Source organism: Cryptococcus neoformans (genome assembly GCF_000091045.1).
Source record: "Cryptococcus neoformans var. neoformans JEC21 chromosome 5 sequence".
Lineage (NCBI taxonomy): Eukaryota > Fungi > Basidiomycota > Tremellomycetes > Tremellales > Cryptococcaceae > Cryptococcus > Cryptococcus deneoformans.
Window position 1 is genome coordinate 1,060,001 of NC_006687.1, and position 13,226 is coordinate 1,073,226.

The following is a 13,226-nucleotide window of genomic DNA, read 5'->3' on the forward strand; positions in this document are numbered from 1 at the left end:
AACAATGTCAAGCAAATGGTGGTGTCGGGTGCCAAGGGTTCGTTCATTAACATTTCCCAAATGAGTGGTGTTGTGGGTCAGCAGTTTGTTGAAGGAAAACGTATCTCGTTCGGGTTCCGACACCGCTCATTACCACACTTCTCAAGGGACGATTATGGACCCGAGTCTCGAGGTTTCGTTGAAAACTCGTATTTGCGTGGTTTGACTCCTCAAGAATTTTGGTTCCACGCTATGGGTGGCCGAGAAGGTTTGATTGATACCGCTGTCAAGACTGCCGAGACTGGTTATATCCAAAGAAGATTGGTCAAAGCGATGGAGGACTTGAAGGTTGCTTATGACGGTACTGTGAGAAATAGTGTGAATGAGGTCGTGCAGTTCTTGTATGGTGAAGACGGTATGGACGGTGCTGCGATGGAGAAGCAGGTGAGCATGATCATCTATGAGAAGAGGAAGGCCGCTAACATAAAACAGAGTCTGGATATTATCCGACTCTCTGATCAAGCATTTGAGAGGCGATACAAGATTGATGTTCTTGGAGGAAGTGGCTTCTCCAAGGGGATCCTTCAAGCCGGTATCGACCAATCATCCATCTCTCTCCAAAAGCTCCTTGATGAAGAGTTTGCTCAAATCTCGGAGGACCGTCGTATCCTTCGTTCCGAAATCTACCCGGACGGTACCCCCGGTCATCCCTTACCTGTCAACATCCAACGTGTCATCCAAAATTCTCAGCAAATTTTCCACATCGACCCTCGTGTTCCCTCCGATCTGGATCCCGTTTACTTGCTCGAACAAAGAGATGCGTTGGCTGATAGACTGCTTGTGGTGCGAGGTGACGACAAGCTTTCAAGGGCTGCCCAAAAAAATGCTACTCTTGTGTTCAACATGCTTTTGCGATCCCATCTTGCTACTCGTCGAGTTCTGGAAGAGTACCACCTTAACAGGGAGGCTTTCGATTGGGTCATTGGAGAAGTGGAACAAATCTTCAACAAGGCTGTTGTCAATGCTGCCGAGATGGTTGGTACTCTTGCTGCTCAGTCTATTGGTGAACCTGCCACTCAGATGACACTCAACACGTTCCATTATGCGGGTGTGGCGAGTAAGTCTGTTACTGGTGGTGTTCCCCGTCTGAAGGAAATTATCAACGTCGCTGTCAACATTCGAACTCCTGCTTTAAACGTCTATCTTGAACCCGAGTACAGCAAGACCGAAGAGGATGCGCACCAGATCATGCGGAAATTGACATACACTCGATTGAGGGATATTACTGCCACTGTTGAAATCTTCTACGACCCCAAGCTTGACTCTACGGATATTGAAGAAGACAAGGACTTTGTGGACGCGTTCTTTGCGATCCCCGATGAAGACATCAGACTGGAGCTCCATTCCCCTTGGCTATTGCGTCTTGAGCTTGACCGAGCCAAGGTGCTTGAAGGTGGTTATGAAATGTCGCAGATCGTTGATGCCATTGCCGAGACCGTGGGCAAAGACGTCTTTGTTATTCACTCTGAAGACAATGCTCCCAAGCTTGTTATTCGTATTCGAGTCGTTGCTGAGAAGGAGGATGAAGAACTGTTGGGTGACGAGGACATGTTCCTGAAGAGGATTGAAGGCACCTTGCTTGATCAGGTTGAGCTTGGTGGTATCACTGGTATTACTCGAGTTTTCATCTCGGAAGGCAAGCAGGTTGTTGTCTCCCAGAACGGTGAATACGATCAGGAGAAGGAATGGTTCCTCGAAACGGACGGTATCAACCTGAAGGAGGTTATGGCTGTCGACGGTGTCAATGCTTTCAGAACCTACTCCAACAACTGTTACGAAGTCTACGAGACTCTTGGTATCGAAGCTGCCCGAAACGCTCTCTACAAAGAGCTCAACGGTGTTATTGAGATGGGTGGTTCTTACGTCAACTACCGACACCTTGCGCTGTTGTGTGACCTCATGTGTAGCAAGGGCGCTTTGATGAGCATCACTCGACACGGTATCAACCGAACCGATGCTGGTGCTCTTTCAAGAGCGGCGTTCGAAGAGACAGTGGAGATCTTGCTTGAAGCTGCGGCTGTGGGTGATGTGGATGACTGTAAGGGTGTTGCGGAGAATGTGTTGTTGGGTCAGATGGCTCCTATGGGTACTGGTGCTTTTGATGTTTCACTTGACATGAATATGCTCAAGGATGTCATTGTTGACCACCGATTGCCGGTGCAAAACATGATGGCTGGGGGCATGGCTGGTGGAATGACTCCAGGAGGTGCGATGACTCCTTACGACAACCTGTCGCCCATGTGGGGTGGAGACAAGGGAGCTTTGGGTCACGCGGCATTCTCGCCTATCCAAAGTTCAGCGAACGACGAAGGTGGCAACTTTGCTTACATGGGCTATGGTCAGTCACCGATGCACGGCGGTATGTCTCCTGCAGGTTACTCACCTTCATCGCCTGCTGGATACTCGCCCACTTCACCATTCGCTGTTACAAGCCCGGCCTACAGCCCTACATCTCCGTTTGCGGGTGCGGCAGCCGGCGCAGCATCCCCTTGGGTTGGACGAGGCGGGTACGGCGCTACCAGTCCTGCTTACTCTCCGACATCTCCTCAATATTCTCCCACTTCTCCCCAGTTCTCTCCTACATCACCATCCTTCTCTCCATCTTCACCCACTTACTCGCCGGCTTCTCCAGCTTATGGCGGTGCGGGTGCTGGAAACAGGGCGTCACCTTATTCTCCCACATCTCCAGCTTACAGCCCGACAAGCCCAATGGGTGGTATCACATCTCCGCAATACAGTCCTACGAGCCCCAGGTACAGTCCGACAAGTCCGGCGTTTTCACCTACAAGTCCGTCATACAGTCCAACAAGCCCTGCGCCCTTCCAGGCTACCAGTCCGAGGTATTCGTATGTTGGATATCTCGTCAGTAGAATCATAATCAAGCTAACATATATGATAGTCCCACCAGTCCTCAATTCTCTCCCACTTCGCCTACCTACTCTCCTGCCAGTCCAGCTTACTCGCCTACAAGCCCCCAATATTCACCTACTAGTCCTGCCTACAGGTGGGTCTTTCCTTCTTCCCATAGTGGGCTTATAGCTGATTTTCATATAGTCCGACGTCGCCGGCTTACAGCCCGACATCTCCAGCGTACGGCGGTGCTGCCCCCAACGGCGGTACAGCTCAACAGCAAAACGGTCAGGCGAGACCTGGATGGGGAAATACCGGAGGGTACGGTACATCGCCTAGCTGGAAGAGCTAAGTTGAGAGTGGGACAATTTCGAACGTGCGGTGAAGCATGGGTACATGGGGGGGGGGGGAAGTTGTACTGTATCAGAACAAAAATAGGGGTTTAATCTTATTTCTTGGTTTGCGCGTTGTTACCTTTTGTTTATCGGATGATGGGTTAACCGAACGTTGAAGCGTATCGTGCGGGCGTAATCGAATAACTACAAACAGCCATGTTCAAAATGCATTGTCTTAGAAACGGATGATTGATGAGAGACCAAAAATGATGGAACTGGAGGATGATAATACATAGATTTCTTGTAGTCTACTAGTCTTCTTTCTCCATGCACTTTTCTAACCACATTACTAGTATGTATTTGTACACATTTGATCACCGATAAAAACCTCCCTCAATAATCAATCCTAGCAAAAGTTGTAAGAGATTAGTTGTATATATATATATATATATAAGGAAAGGAAAATAGGGAAGTCTGGTTACGAGAATTACTAAAAAGTTAAACCTCTAAATACATGGACATTTGATCTTTCAATCCAGCCTGCCTTCCCCTTTGTAGTATTTTTTAATAATTTGTTTCTACTTCTGCTCCGATTTATTTGACGTCTGTGATTGTTACGATAGATGATTCAATAGTACATTTTATGATCGTGGATCTTGTTTGAGGTGCTGATCAGCCAAAAAAGCTTTACCATCGGCGGGAATATTAGTCATGTAGTACTCACCATCTTTGGATACCATACTCATCCAGATTCTCGATTTGAAAATCCTAAAGTTCTCTTTGGTAAGATCCCTAAAATCAACACGCTTGTCCGCCTTGAAGTAAAAGGTGAGTTTGCGTCGATCCCTGATAAGGGTCAGTACGATGGGATACGGCGTAAAAAAATGGAATGGAGAAATGAACTGACCACTGATACTCTGCATCGACAATTTGCATCGGCAAGCCCCTCTGTGCGACCTTTTCTCTGCAAATCATCATCGCATCATACTCATCCTGGATCTTCTCTCTCATCCTCCTATTTATCCCATGTTATTGTCAGTCGACGTGTGCCTCCCAAAAAAAAATGGACAAAAAAAAATTGAAACTGAAACTCACTGCTGCTCCTCCGCTCCTTGACTGCTCTTTGCAAAAATCCTCTTTGGCATAATCTCCTTTGCCAACGGACCTCTTACTGCGGTCCCTACAACTTCCATCTGGCCACCGGGACCTACACCCGCCAAAAGCGAGTCAATATCGAGGGAGGCGAGTTCCATACCTTGCAAGAATGGCTGAGGAGATTGAGTCTGCTGCTGCTGTGCGTGTTGTTGTTGCGGTTGGCCGGGACCGGCGGAAGCGGAGGGGTTACGGGTATGCCCAAGTATCCCACCGGCGCTAGCACTGTCGGCTTGGGCGCCAGCTCCTCCGCCGCCGGCAGCACCTACCGCCATGCCCGGAGGCTGATGCTCTCTCGCACCGCTCAACAACGCCTTTGTAGCCTGCCTTTCCTGCCATTCCCTAATTTCCACCGGGGTAAGCTGGTCACACACGATTGTACCGAGATCGCTACCCCTATCGGCCTCGACGATGACTAAATCCCCGTTGGAGATGAGTAAAGTCGGGTCGGGGCAGTAGTAGACATCGCGACGGCCGGCTTTAAAGGTGACGATGTACAGCGGGGTAGCGGGAGGGAGTGAGGAGAGAGGGAGACCCTTACCGAGGTCGGAAAGGGATAAGGACGAGAAGGAGGGGGAAGCTGGGGGATGAGTTGCGGGTGCGGGCTGAGAAGAAAGTGGAGGCGGAGGCTGGGTAAACGCAGGAGAGGAAGATGGCGAGAATGTGTATGGCTGGTTGGGAGGCGGCTGGATGTTCATTGGCTTGTTGTAACCTCCGCCAGACTGCTGAGGCATCTGCCCGGGCCTAACCTGAGGTTGCTGCTGCTGCTGCTGCTGTTGCTGCTGCTGTTGCCCCGAAAAGTAACCATATTGAGGTCGGAAACCTTGCTGCATCCCACCAGGGGCTGTATTCTGGTACGGCTGCCTTGTGGGAGCGTTGCCACCATTGAAGGGGCCGCCAAAACTGGGTGGCATGCCAAGGTTCGAGTGGGTTGGTGGGCTTCCGATAGGTCCAGGACCCATGGATATGTTGGAGATGGTAGGGATATTGCGGGGCATACCGGTCCCGACCGGTCCGAGTGGCCCTTGTGACATGGGGCTGGGGCCGGCAGCTTGGATACTTGATCTTCGGATAGCGGAAGGGGGAGGAGGCATATCGAAGGAAGGTTGAGGGAACCGTCTGGATTCTTCAGTCGATGGCGCCCGTTGTTCTTGCTGAATCTGAAAATGCTGAGACTGGGGTTGATTGCCACCGGAAGGCAACGCTACCCTTCCCCTGCTCGGTGTCCCAAACGACGGGAAGGCACCTTCATCCCAAGCACCTCGACTTCCAGGCATCCCCTCGAATTCAAACTTGGGCAAACTACCGTGATGGAAAGCTTCTTCTCGTTTCTTGGCTTCGCGACCAAGGTCGATATCGAGACTCAAAGCGTTTCCGAGATCGGTTTCGAATCCAAACAAGCCTCCTCGGGGGGAGAAGCCACCGAGACCGGCAGACCCAAGGGGTGTCATCCCGCCTCCTTCCGCGAATACCAACTCTCTTCTTCCGCCTGGTCCACCGACTACGGATACGCTATGCCGTCGACTTGAAGTGCCAGACAGATTGCCGCCTCCGGCCCCTGGTGAGAGATCGTTATAGCCCAAACCGGCGGAATGAGGATACCCGCCCAGAGCCTTGGCGACGCTGGATGTCAAAGCGGATTGAGTCGACTGCGAGTGGGTATCAGCCCAAGCTGCTCTGGCCGAGGTGTAAGTTGGATCTTGGAATCGGCGCGGGTGTTCGGGGAGTGTGTTGCCGCCGCCACCGAGAGAAGACAGTCCTCGTGTAAAGGGGGACATGTTGGAAGGTTCGGACGATTTCCAGGCATCGAGGTTTCCCATATCCGCCTTGCTCAGAGGACCCATCCATGGGCGATCAACATTGGACGGCCGGACACCCGTGGCGAGAGACTGAGAGCGTGACCTCGAGACACTGTTGGTGGCTCTGGGAGGCGAATGGGGCAGAGGGTGTTGGCGGAGTGCGGCAGGAGATGTGGATGGCGTGGAGTTGGGAGAGAATGTGGGGAACGGAGACGTCGACCGAGAGCGGGAGGGCAGGAATTCTTCAGTGTGCGATGCGAGTGTTCCGCCAAGCGACATGTTCTGCGGGACGTTAGATTACGGCTTCCTCCATGCAGCAAAGACCTACCCTGGGCTCATGCCTTTCTCCAGCAGAAAAGCTGCTTGCACGCGTGGCAGCTCCCATACCGCCGCTGGCGAGCGCGTTTCCAAACCTTCCTCCGGCCCGTGTTCCGCCAATCACGCCGTAGCTGTTCCCGTTTGTATTTCCGTTCGCATTGCCGTGGCCGTTTCCACTGTGATTCCCATTCGTCCCTGGCGAGCCCCGTCCGGAGCTGGGGGTGGAGAAGGGGATCTGGAACCTCTCGCCGGCAGGCTGGGACGCGGCGCGGGTCTTGTACTGGAAGGGCGTGCCGCCGAGTGTGATGGCTCTGGTGGGGGAGGGGCGGAAAGTGGGGGCGTTGGGATTTGGCGCGTCTTGCGGGAGTGAGGCGGCCATCCTTCTGTGGCCCGGTCAGCCGCTGTGGACGCTCGTGCGGCCGGCTTCACGTGGCCGGGGGAGGCGACTTACAGAGTGGTGGGAGTATCTGTATGCTGTGTGGTGATGCTGGCGGGGGGCAGGCGGGCGGCGGTGGCTGGCTGACCTGTGTATGTGGGGGGCGGCTGGGAATAAAGCAGTAACGAGGAGTAGAGTCTATACGGGAATCTAGTATCTATACGGGCTGGCACATGGCAGGGAGTCCTAGAAGAAAGAGAAGATGACCCCCGCACCCGGTGCCACATTTCCGGATGAGGCCCCAAGCATGTGACCCTGATGTCATAACATCCCAGACTATTCTCCCATCTTTCCCATTTTCGGCCCGCCCACCCAGCAGACACATCCAGCTGCCGCCCAAACCCCCGCCAAATCTGGGCCACTTTTGCCACGTGGCCGCGCGCCACAGCTTCAAACACCGGTGTGCTTACGTACTCTCGACCGGGAGAGCTGTCGGAGTTGCGCGTGGATTTGCCACCGTCGCCACTGCGCGTCACTCGCTCGCAGACGGCGCATCGATCGCTCGAGAAATCATCGCCCGATATATTGCCGGTCCACCCATCTCCTTCCTTCTTCCTTCCTCTCCAACCCCTTTCTTCCCCGCCCGTACCATGTTCGTCATCAAGGCGACGCTCAAAGACGAGACAAGGCGTCTCACCTTTGACACAAGCCACTTCCCAAGATACTATGAAGTACAGCAAAAGGTCAGCCTCACCTGACCCCACACGAGATAACGACGCTGACGCGGAAGCGGCTTTCTCTTCGACTCTTCGCTCCAACGATACCTTATGACCTCGGCACCTCGCCCGCGTATTGACATATCCTTCTCATGTGAAACAGCTGAGAACCATTTTCAATCTGCCATCGACATGTCATCCTTTCTGGGTCAATGTCCTGCTCTTCCCGGATGATTCTCGGGATGCAAGGATAATGTTCAAGAAGCACGTCTGCGATGCTGAAGAGTGAGTCTTAGTTTCTTGTCCCATATTTAAAAGCATGTCGCAACTTGTTCATGTCTTTGGCCACCCCAACCCTCGCTGCAACGTCGTACGAGCTATGCTGACAACTCGCTTCCTGCCTTTGCTGCGCTTTCGCACGTCCTTTCTAATGTCTTTCACACGCTGCCCTGTCCTCCCATTGTTCTTGCCACGTACAGATATGAGTCCGCCCAAGCACCCTTCTTGCACATTATCGGCATCTCCCCAGCTTTAAAGTTTACAATCTTGCTCACGTCCGACCCAAGGCTTGACTCTATCCACGGCTACCACCGTGCGAACAAGCTTCTTTCGTCTGCTAATCATCTCAACATTCGCTTGGCCAATCTTGAAGAGCGACTCGGCGAAGAAAGCGCTCTGCTCAATTCACTCGAGGACAAGGCGAATGAGCGTGTCAAGGACGGTGACGACCTTGCCAATGCCTTTTGGACTTCCCGTGCTGACGAAAAGCGTGCGTCTATCAAAGAGCTCCAGAACGCTGTAGACGCGTGCAAGGAGCAGCTCAAGTCTCTCAACGAGCAGCTCGACGGTGGCCTCCCCGAAAACTACACACACCAGACCTTGCGCGATTACGCCGCTTTTGAAAACAGGGAGGAAGCCGTACGAGCTCAACAAACGGAAGACGAACTTTCCGCCTGGAGAACCTCGCAGGAAATGGACCGTCCTCCCTTCCCTCCTCTGGAGTCCATCATCCATAACTCTGGCTGGGGTCAGACTCGTGGATGGCCATACCACCACCCTGGCGTCCATGCGCGAGCGATGCCGCCTCTTCCTCCCGCTGCCTTTGGCCCCAACCGGTTCCCCGTTCCTCCCCACCCCGCCATGTTCAGCTCTCCTTTCCCTCCATCTCCCCCTCATGCACAGCCGCCACCACCGCCCGGCCATATGCACACCCACGGGAGAGGCCATCACCATGACAGGAGGTTGAGGAGTGTGCTCGATAGCGTTTCTGAGATGCTCAATCCCAACAACCCTAACGGATTCGTTCCCGCCCACGAGATCAAATCCATGCTTGACGGATTCTTGCTAAACCTCACTAATCAGCTTGCTGCCACCTTTGAGGGCTCGACCCGGATGTCCAGTCCGGCTGACGAAAACGAGCCCCGAGTACCTGGCGCATTCGTCGAAACTCAGTCTGCTCAGTCTGTTCAATCTGCTCAGTCCGCTCAGTCCGCTCAGTCTGCTCAGTCTGCTCAGTCTGACGCTCAGATCCAGACCCAGCCAGAGACCGTTGTAGCCCCAGCGAGCAAGCTCGGCAAAGGAGGATTCCGTCACCGCCATATCTGGTGCGACGGTTGCGAAAAGGAGATCCGAGGCATGCGCTACAAGTGTGAACACTGCCCCGACTATGATCTCTGTGGCTCTTGCCTTCCCCTCCTCAACACTTCAGCCCTGCACCCGACGTCGCATACTTTCAAGGCCATGCTCCACCGTGACTTGAAGGAGCGTATCAACCTCTCGGACGAGTTTAGCGTCCACAACGCCACATGTGATGTTTGCCAGTTGCACATTGCAGGCGTACGTTGGAAGTGTCTCAATTGTCCTGATTGGGATGCCTGTAGTTCTTGCGCGGCCGGTCTCGACCAGTCCCACCCGGGCCACAGTTTCGTCAAGCTTTACAGGTCCAGTGATTATGTGGTGAGCGCTGCTTTGGAGGAGAAGGAAGCAATTGCCCATCCTCATGTAACATGTGATGGTAAATCTTTTCATTCCTCTTTGCAATCACATTTTGTGCTTTTCTGATGCTGATAAAACTTTTTATTTATCAATGCAGGTTGCAACACTCGAATCTACGGTACACGTTACAAGTGTATGCACCCTTCGTGCCCCGACTATGACCTCTGCGAAAACTGTGAGGCCGCACCCAACACTATCCACCCAAACAACCACCCAATGCTCAAGATCAAGACGCCTCTCCGCGTCAATTTCAAGTCTTCGTACTCTCAGAAATCCCGCTCTTTCCGCGGTCCCGGTTTTGGCTTTGGCGTTGCCGAGGCTGCCGATCAGGATAAACTGACTGGGGAGTTGTCAGTCAGGCCATCCCGTCACGGCCACCATCACCACCACCGAAACAAACAGGACAAGGCGGCGCATGCGCATGGTGACGCGTTTGGTAAGAGGAAAGGTGGCGGTTGGTGTCAGCACAAGGAGGCTTCACCTTCGCCTGCTTTGGCCAAGTATGTCAGCGAGATTTTCATCCCTGCGAATGAGGTCGAGGACGTGCAGGACGTGCAGCAGGCGCAGCAGGCGCAGCAGGTGAAGGGTAAAGGTAAAGAAAAGGAAATGGAGAGTGAGCCGGTGACTCCCAAGGCGGAGAACAAGGAGTTCATCTTACCAGCCAGTGCTGCCGCCGCATCTGCAGAGGCAACCCCGGTCTCCATCGCGGACGACCCTGCCCCTGCCCCTGCTGACAAGAGTAGCCCACCGGCCAAGGAGCCCGTCGGGCCCCTCGACATCTTTTCTTTCGTGCGACACGTGACTATCCCCCCTGGGACTAGTCTTCCCGCCGGCACGGTTTTCACAAAGATCTGGAAGTACACGCATTTTGCCTCGGGCAGCGAATACCCATTCTCCACCGTCCGACTTGTGCGCCAGACCGACGACGACGGTAGCCTCGGCGGTATCCAGATCGAGGGCTCAGAGGTCAAGGTAGAGTTCAAGGTCGATGATGTGAAGGAGGGCGAGGAAGGTGAAGTGAGGATTGAGGGATTAAAGGTTCCCGACAAAAAGGGTGAAGAGGTTCGAGAGGCGTGGAGATTTGTCGATGAAAATGGTGTCGAGTACGGCCAGCCGTTCCGTCTTAGGTGAGTGTTTTTTTTTTTTTTTTTTTTGGCGTCGCGATCTTTTACCACGTGACTATTAAAAAACGGTCGCTGACAAAATGTCATAGGATTACCGTGAGCGAAGACTTGGTTCAGAGCAAGAACTTGAGCGCTTCCAGCTTGTTGATGCCTCTATCTGACCACCACAATCCTACTACTCCCGGCTCGTCGGGCTACGTTTCTGCTTATTCCAGAGACGGTAAGCAAGGTGACGGTGAAGCTGCGCCCTGCGGTACTCTTATCTACCACTATGCCCAACAAGTTCAACAAACGAAGCCAGAAGCGTCTCCTTCTGTCACGCCTTGTGCAGCATCCACCACTGCCTCCTCTTATGCCTCCCCGCTTTCCGGCATCACGTCCCTCCCTTCCACTGCTACTGCCGATGACGATGACGATGATGACGACAATCTGTCCATCATCTCGTACAACTCGTATGTTGACGTGGACGGTGTGCGAACAAGCACGACTGCCTCGTCTTCCTCCGTGGCTGGGGCGCGCCGGGAAGAGGAAGAAGGTGAAGAGGTCCAACTTGGTAGTGAGGACGACTATGAGGTTGTGGAGGGTAGCGAAGACGACTCGACTGCTGATGAGCTTTGAGCACTATCATCAACAGTTTCATCTTTGTTTTTCGTCTGATCTTTGTTATTATTTATTTTCTTTTTTCGTTCCTACCACTCTCCACTCTGTTGATTCGTAACCTACCATCTAGCTTGTATTATGCTCGAACCTGCTTGTGTGTTTTGATTTGATAGGTGTTTGTTGGTGAAAAAAGGGGGGCGAGGCCGAGTATGTAGTTTTATGACTTTTGAATGTAATTGTTTTATTGTTTCCCGCCCAACTGTTTGTCTATTGGAATTTTCCAGAAAGTTTTGCGGAGCATATTCATCATCCCTTGAAATGAAACGAAAAATTATGAGACCTACAAGATGCCCATTACGGACTGAACAAGAAGCAAACATAGAAAGAAAAAAAAAACCAAAAAAAAAGTGAAAAGAACAGAAAAATGGCTTGCGATCATAGCCAGGGCGGCTGAGCTGATGTCATGGGGTTGTAAACCCTCAGTAAACGTCCTGACGAATTGGTATCAGCAACTTTACACGAAAGCGAAGAAAGGGAAGGAAATTAAAAGGGATTCGACGAACCAGGTCCGACCTTCATCTTGTACAAAAAATTGACAATCGTCTCGCTTTCTTTATTCTGACCGCCTCCCAGACCTTTTGCCCAATGTGCATTCGCCTTTTCCGCCAAGACGTGTTTGGCAGCCAGCACGTCGGAAAGGGTCATGACCCCCCGCCTGATAGGAGGAGGTGGTGAAGGAGGCGGGGGGGTCGCGGGGCGACGGGAGGGTAAAGTCTTGGAGCGGGTTGTAGGCGGAGTAGGAGGGGGAGGGGTGGAGTGCGGAGATGCGGGGGGTGCGTCTGCTGTTGAGGGGATGTGGGAGGGAGCGTCCAGGCTGATAGGAGGTTCAACAGGGACGATGGGCGCGTCGTAGCTGGTCGTCGGGCCATTGGGTTCTTCGGCAGTTGTCTCGCCTTGCCCAGATGGAGCAGCAGCTGTCGTTTCGCCCCCTTCCACTTGGCCATTGGTGCTTTGGTGCGCTTCCTCTGCGCCATTCGTTTGTTGGGCGCCATCAGTCTTTTCTCCCGATGTAAACGTTGTGCCATCAGCAGCACCGCCAGCGTCGCCAGTATCAGCAGCAGCTGACTCTTCGGCGCCGATACCAACAGTCCCCATCGTAGGCTTGACATCTTCCTCGGCGCCTGGAGCCATCGAGGGTGTACGTTCCAGAGGAGGCGAAGGGTCATGGTTGGTGGGGAACACAGATGCGGGGGGTACGGGTGTGGGGGCAGCAGGTGGGATCGTGTATAGTTGGTTGGCTTTTTTGCAAGGAGAACAAGAAGACCAAGTCAGCAAGGCATGCTCGAATGCGCGGTGTCCCGACAAAAAAAAAGGCATACGAGGGATACATGGCTCTTCTGACCATGGAGAAGGCTCCCATCTGGGTAACAGATCATGCGCTTCGAGGTACTTGTACAGTGTCTCGACAGGCAGGTCGTTAAAGTCAATCTGCATGGGCACATCAGTTTCGATACGTCAACACGACAGACAATAACGAAGACCGGAAAAAAGATGCCGCGCCGTTTCGCCCATCGTCTGCCGGGCAGCGCTGCTCACCTTTACCTTGACCTCACTCTCCGGCTCTTTTTCGCGCTCCCTTTCGACACCGACGGGCTCTGGCTTTCGTCTCTTTGCTCTGGACGTTGTATGGGGAGCGGCAAGGGCGGACGAGGCTGGCGGCTGTGCTGTGGGCGTGGCTGAGCTGGAGGAGAGATTTGTGGAGTGCGGCCGCGCTCGTTTGAGGGTCGGCGGCGGCATGTGTTCTTGTGCTGACATGGCGGGGGAGGGGGGGAGGGGGAGCACGGGGGAGAGCAATATGCAGCGGGGGAGTGACTTTACACCTTCAGTTTGGCGAATTGCCCCGGTGGAGGCAGCCTCAGGGT

General features: G+C 53.3%; 4 protein-coding genes across 4 annotated transcripts in view; 2 read left to right on the forward strand and 2 right to left on the reverse strand.

Annotated features, from left to right (window-relative positions):
• Positions 1–3,568, forward strand: part of CNE03720 (DNA-directed RNA polymerase ii largest subunit, putative) — a 6,749-nt gene extending 3,181 nt beyond the window's left edge. Inside the window, exons 11-14 of the mRNA XM_570943.2 lie at positions 1–423; positions 472–2,885; positions 2,939–3,043; positions 3,094–3,568. The exon at positions 1–423 is cut by the window's left edge and continues 693 nt beyond it. Coding sequence (XP_570943.1) covers positions 1–423; positions 472–2,885; positions 2,939–3,043; positions 3,094–3,241 — 3,090 coding nt within the window. The 3' untranslated portion in view covers positions 3,242–3,568. The remainder of the gene's footprint in view (positions 424–471; positions 2,886–2,938; positions 3,044–3,093) is intronic.
• On the reverse strand, positions 3,502–7,109 carry CNE03730 (cytoplasm protein, putative). The gene is made up of 6 exons (XM_570945.2): positions 6,945–7,109; positions 6,504–6,876; positions 4,320–6,457; positions 4,132–4,239; positions 3,949–4,070; positions 3,502–3,879 (listed from the first exon to the last, which is right to left on the reverse strand). The coding sequence occupies exons 2-6, from the start codon at positions 6,870–6,872 to the stop codon at positions 3,866–3,868; spliced, it is 2,751 nt and encodes a 916-aa protein (XP_570945.1). The 5' UTR covers positions 6,873–6,876; positions 6,945–7,109; the 3' UTR covers positions 3,502–3,865.
• Positions 7,110–7,441: 332 nt separating this feature from the next.
• CNE03740 (conserved hypothetical protein) lies at positions 7,442–11,559 on the forward strand. The gene is made up of 5 exons (XM_570947.2): positions 7,442–7,612; positions 7,749–7,870; positions 8,065–9,599; positions 9,678–10,707; positions 10,794–11,559. Exons 1-5 carry the CDS (start codon positions 7,520–7,522, stop codon positions 11,320–11,322), a joined length of 3,309 nt encoding a protein of 1,102 aa, XP_570947.1. The 5' UTR covers positions 7,442–7,519; the 3' UTR covers positions 11,323–11,559.
• Positions 11,560–11,596: 37 nt separating this feature from the next.
• CNE03750 (hypothetical protein) lies at positions 11,597–13,137 on the reverse strand. Its single transcript, XM_570960.2, has 3 exons — positions 12,901–13,137; positions 11,868–12,792; positions 11,597–11,795 (listed from the first exon to the last, which is right to left on the reverse strand). The coding sequence occupies exons 1-3, from the start codon at positions 13,117–13,119 to the stop codon at positions 11,740–11,742; spliced, it is 1,200 nt and encodes a 399-aa protein (XP_570960.2). The 5' UTR covers positions 13,120–13,137; the 3' UTR covers positions 11,597–11,739.
• Between the last annotated feature and the right edge of the window lie 89 nt (positions 13,138–13,226).

Bases quoted from the DNA above. Each gene is read 5' to 3' on its own strand.
- CNE03730 (XM_570945.2), bottom strand. From the start codon at position 6,872: ATGGCCGCCTCACTCCCGCAAGACGCGCCAAATCCCAACGCCCCCACT. The intron at 4,240-4,319 runs GTGAGTTTCAGT...TGGGATAAATAG, and splicing joins CAAGGAGCGGAGGAGCAGCA to GAGGATGAGAGAGAAGATCC. The intron at 4,071-4,131 runs GTCAGTTCATTT...GACCCTTATCAG, and splicing joins GTCGATGCAGAGTATCAGTG to GGATCGACGCAAACTCACCT.
- CNE03740 (XM_570947.2), top strand. From the start codon at position 7,520: ATGTTCGTCATCAAGGCGACGCTCAAAGACGAGACAAGGCGTCTCACC. The intron at 9,600-9,677 runs GTAAATCTTTTC...TTATCAATGCAG, and splicing joins TCCTCATGTAACATGTGATG to GTTGCAACACTCGAATCTAC. The intron at 10,708-10,793 runs GTGAGTGTTTTT...AAAATGTCATAG, and splicing joins GGCCAGCCGTTCCGTCTTAG to GATTACCGTGAGCGAAGACT.
- CNE03750 (XM_570960.2), bottom strand. From the start codon at position 13,119: ATGTCAGCACAAGAACACATGCCGCCGCCGACCCTCAAACGAGCGCGG. The intron at 12,793-12,900 runs GTGAGCAGCGCT...GTGCCCATGCAG, and splicing joins AGAGTGAGGTCAAGGTAAAG to ATTGACTTTAACGACCTGCC. The intron at 11,796-11,867 runs GTTCGTCGAATC...CCAATTCGTCAG, and splicing joins CAAGATGAAGGTCGGACCTG to GACGTTTACTGAGGGTTTAC.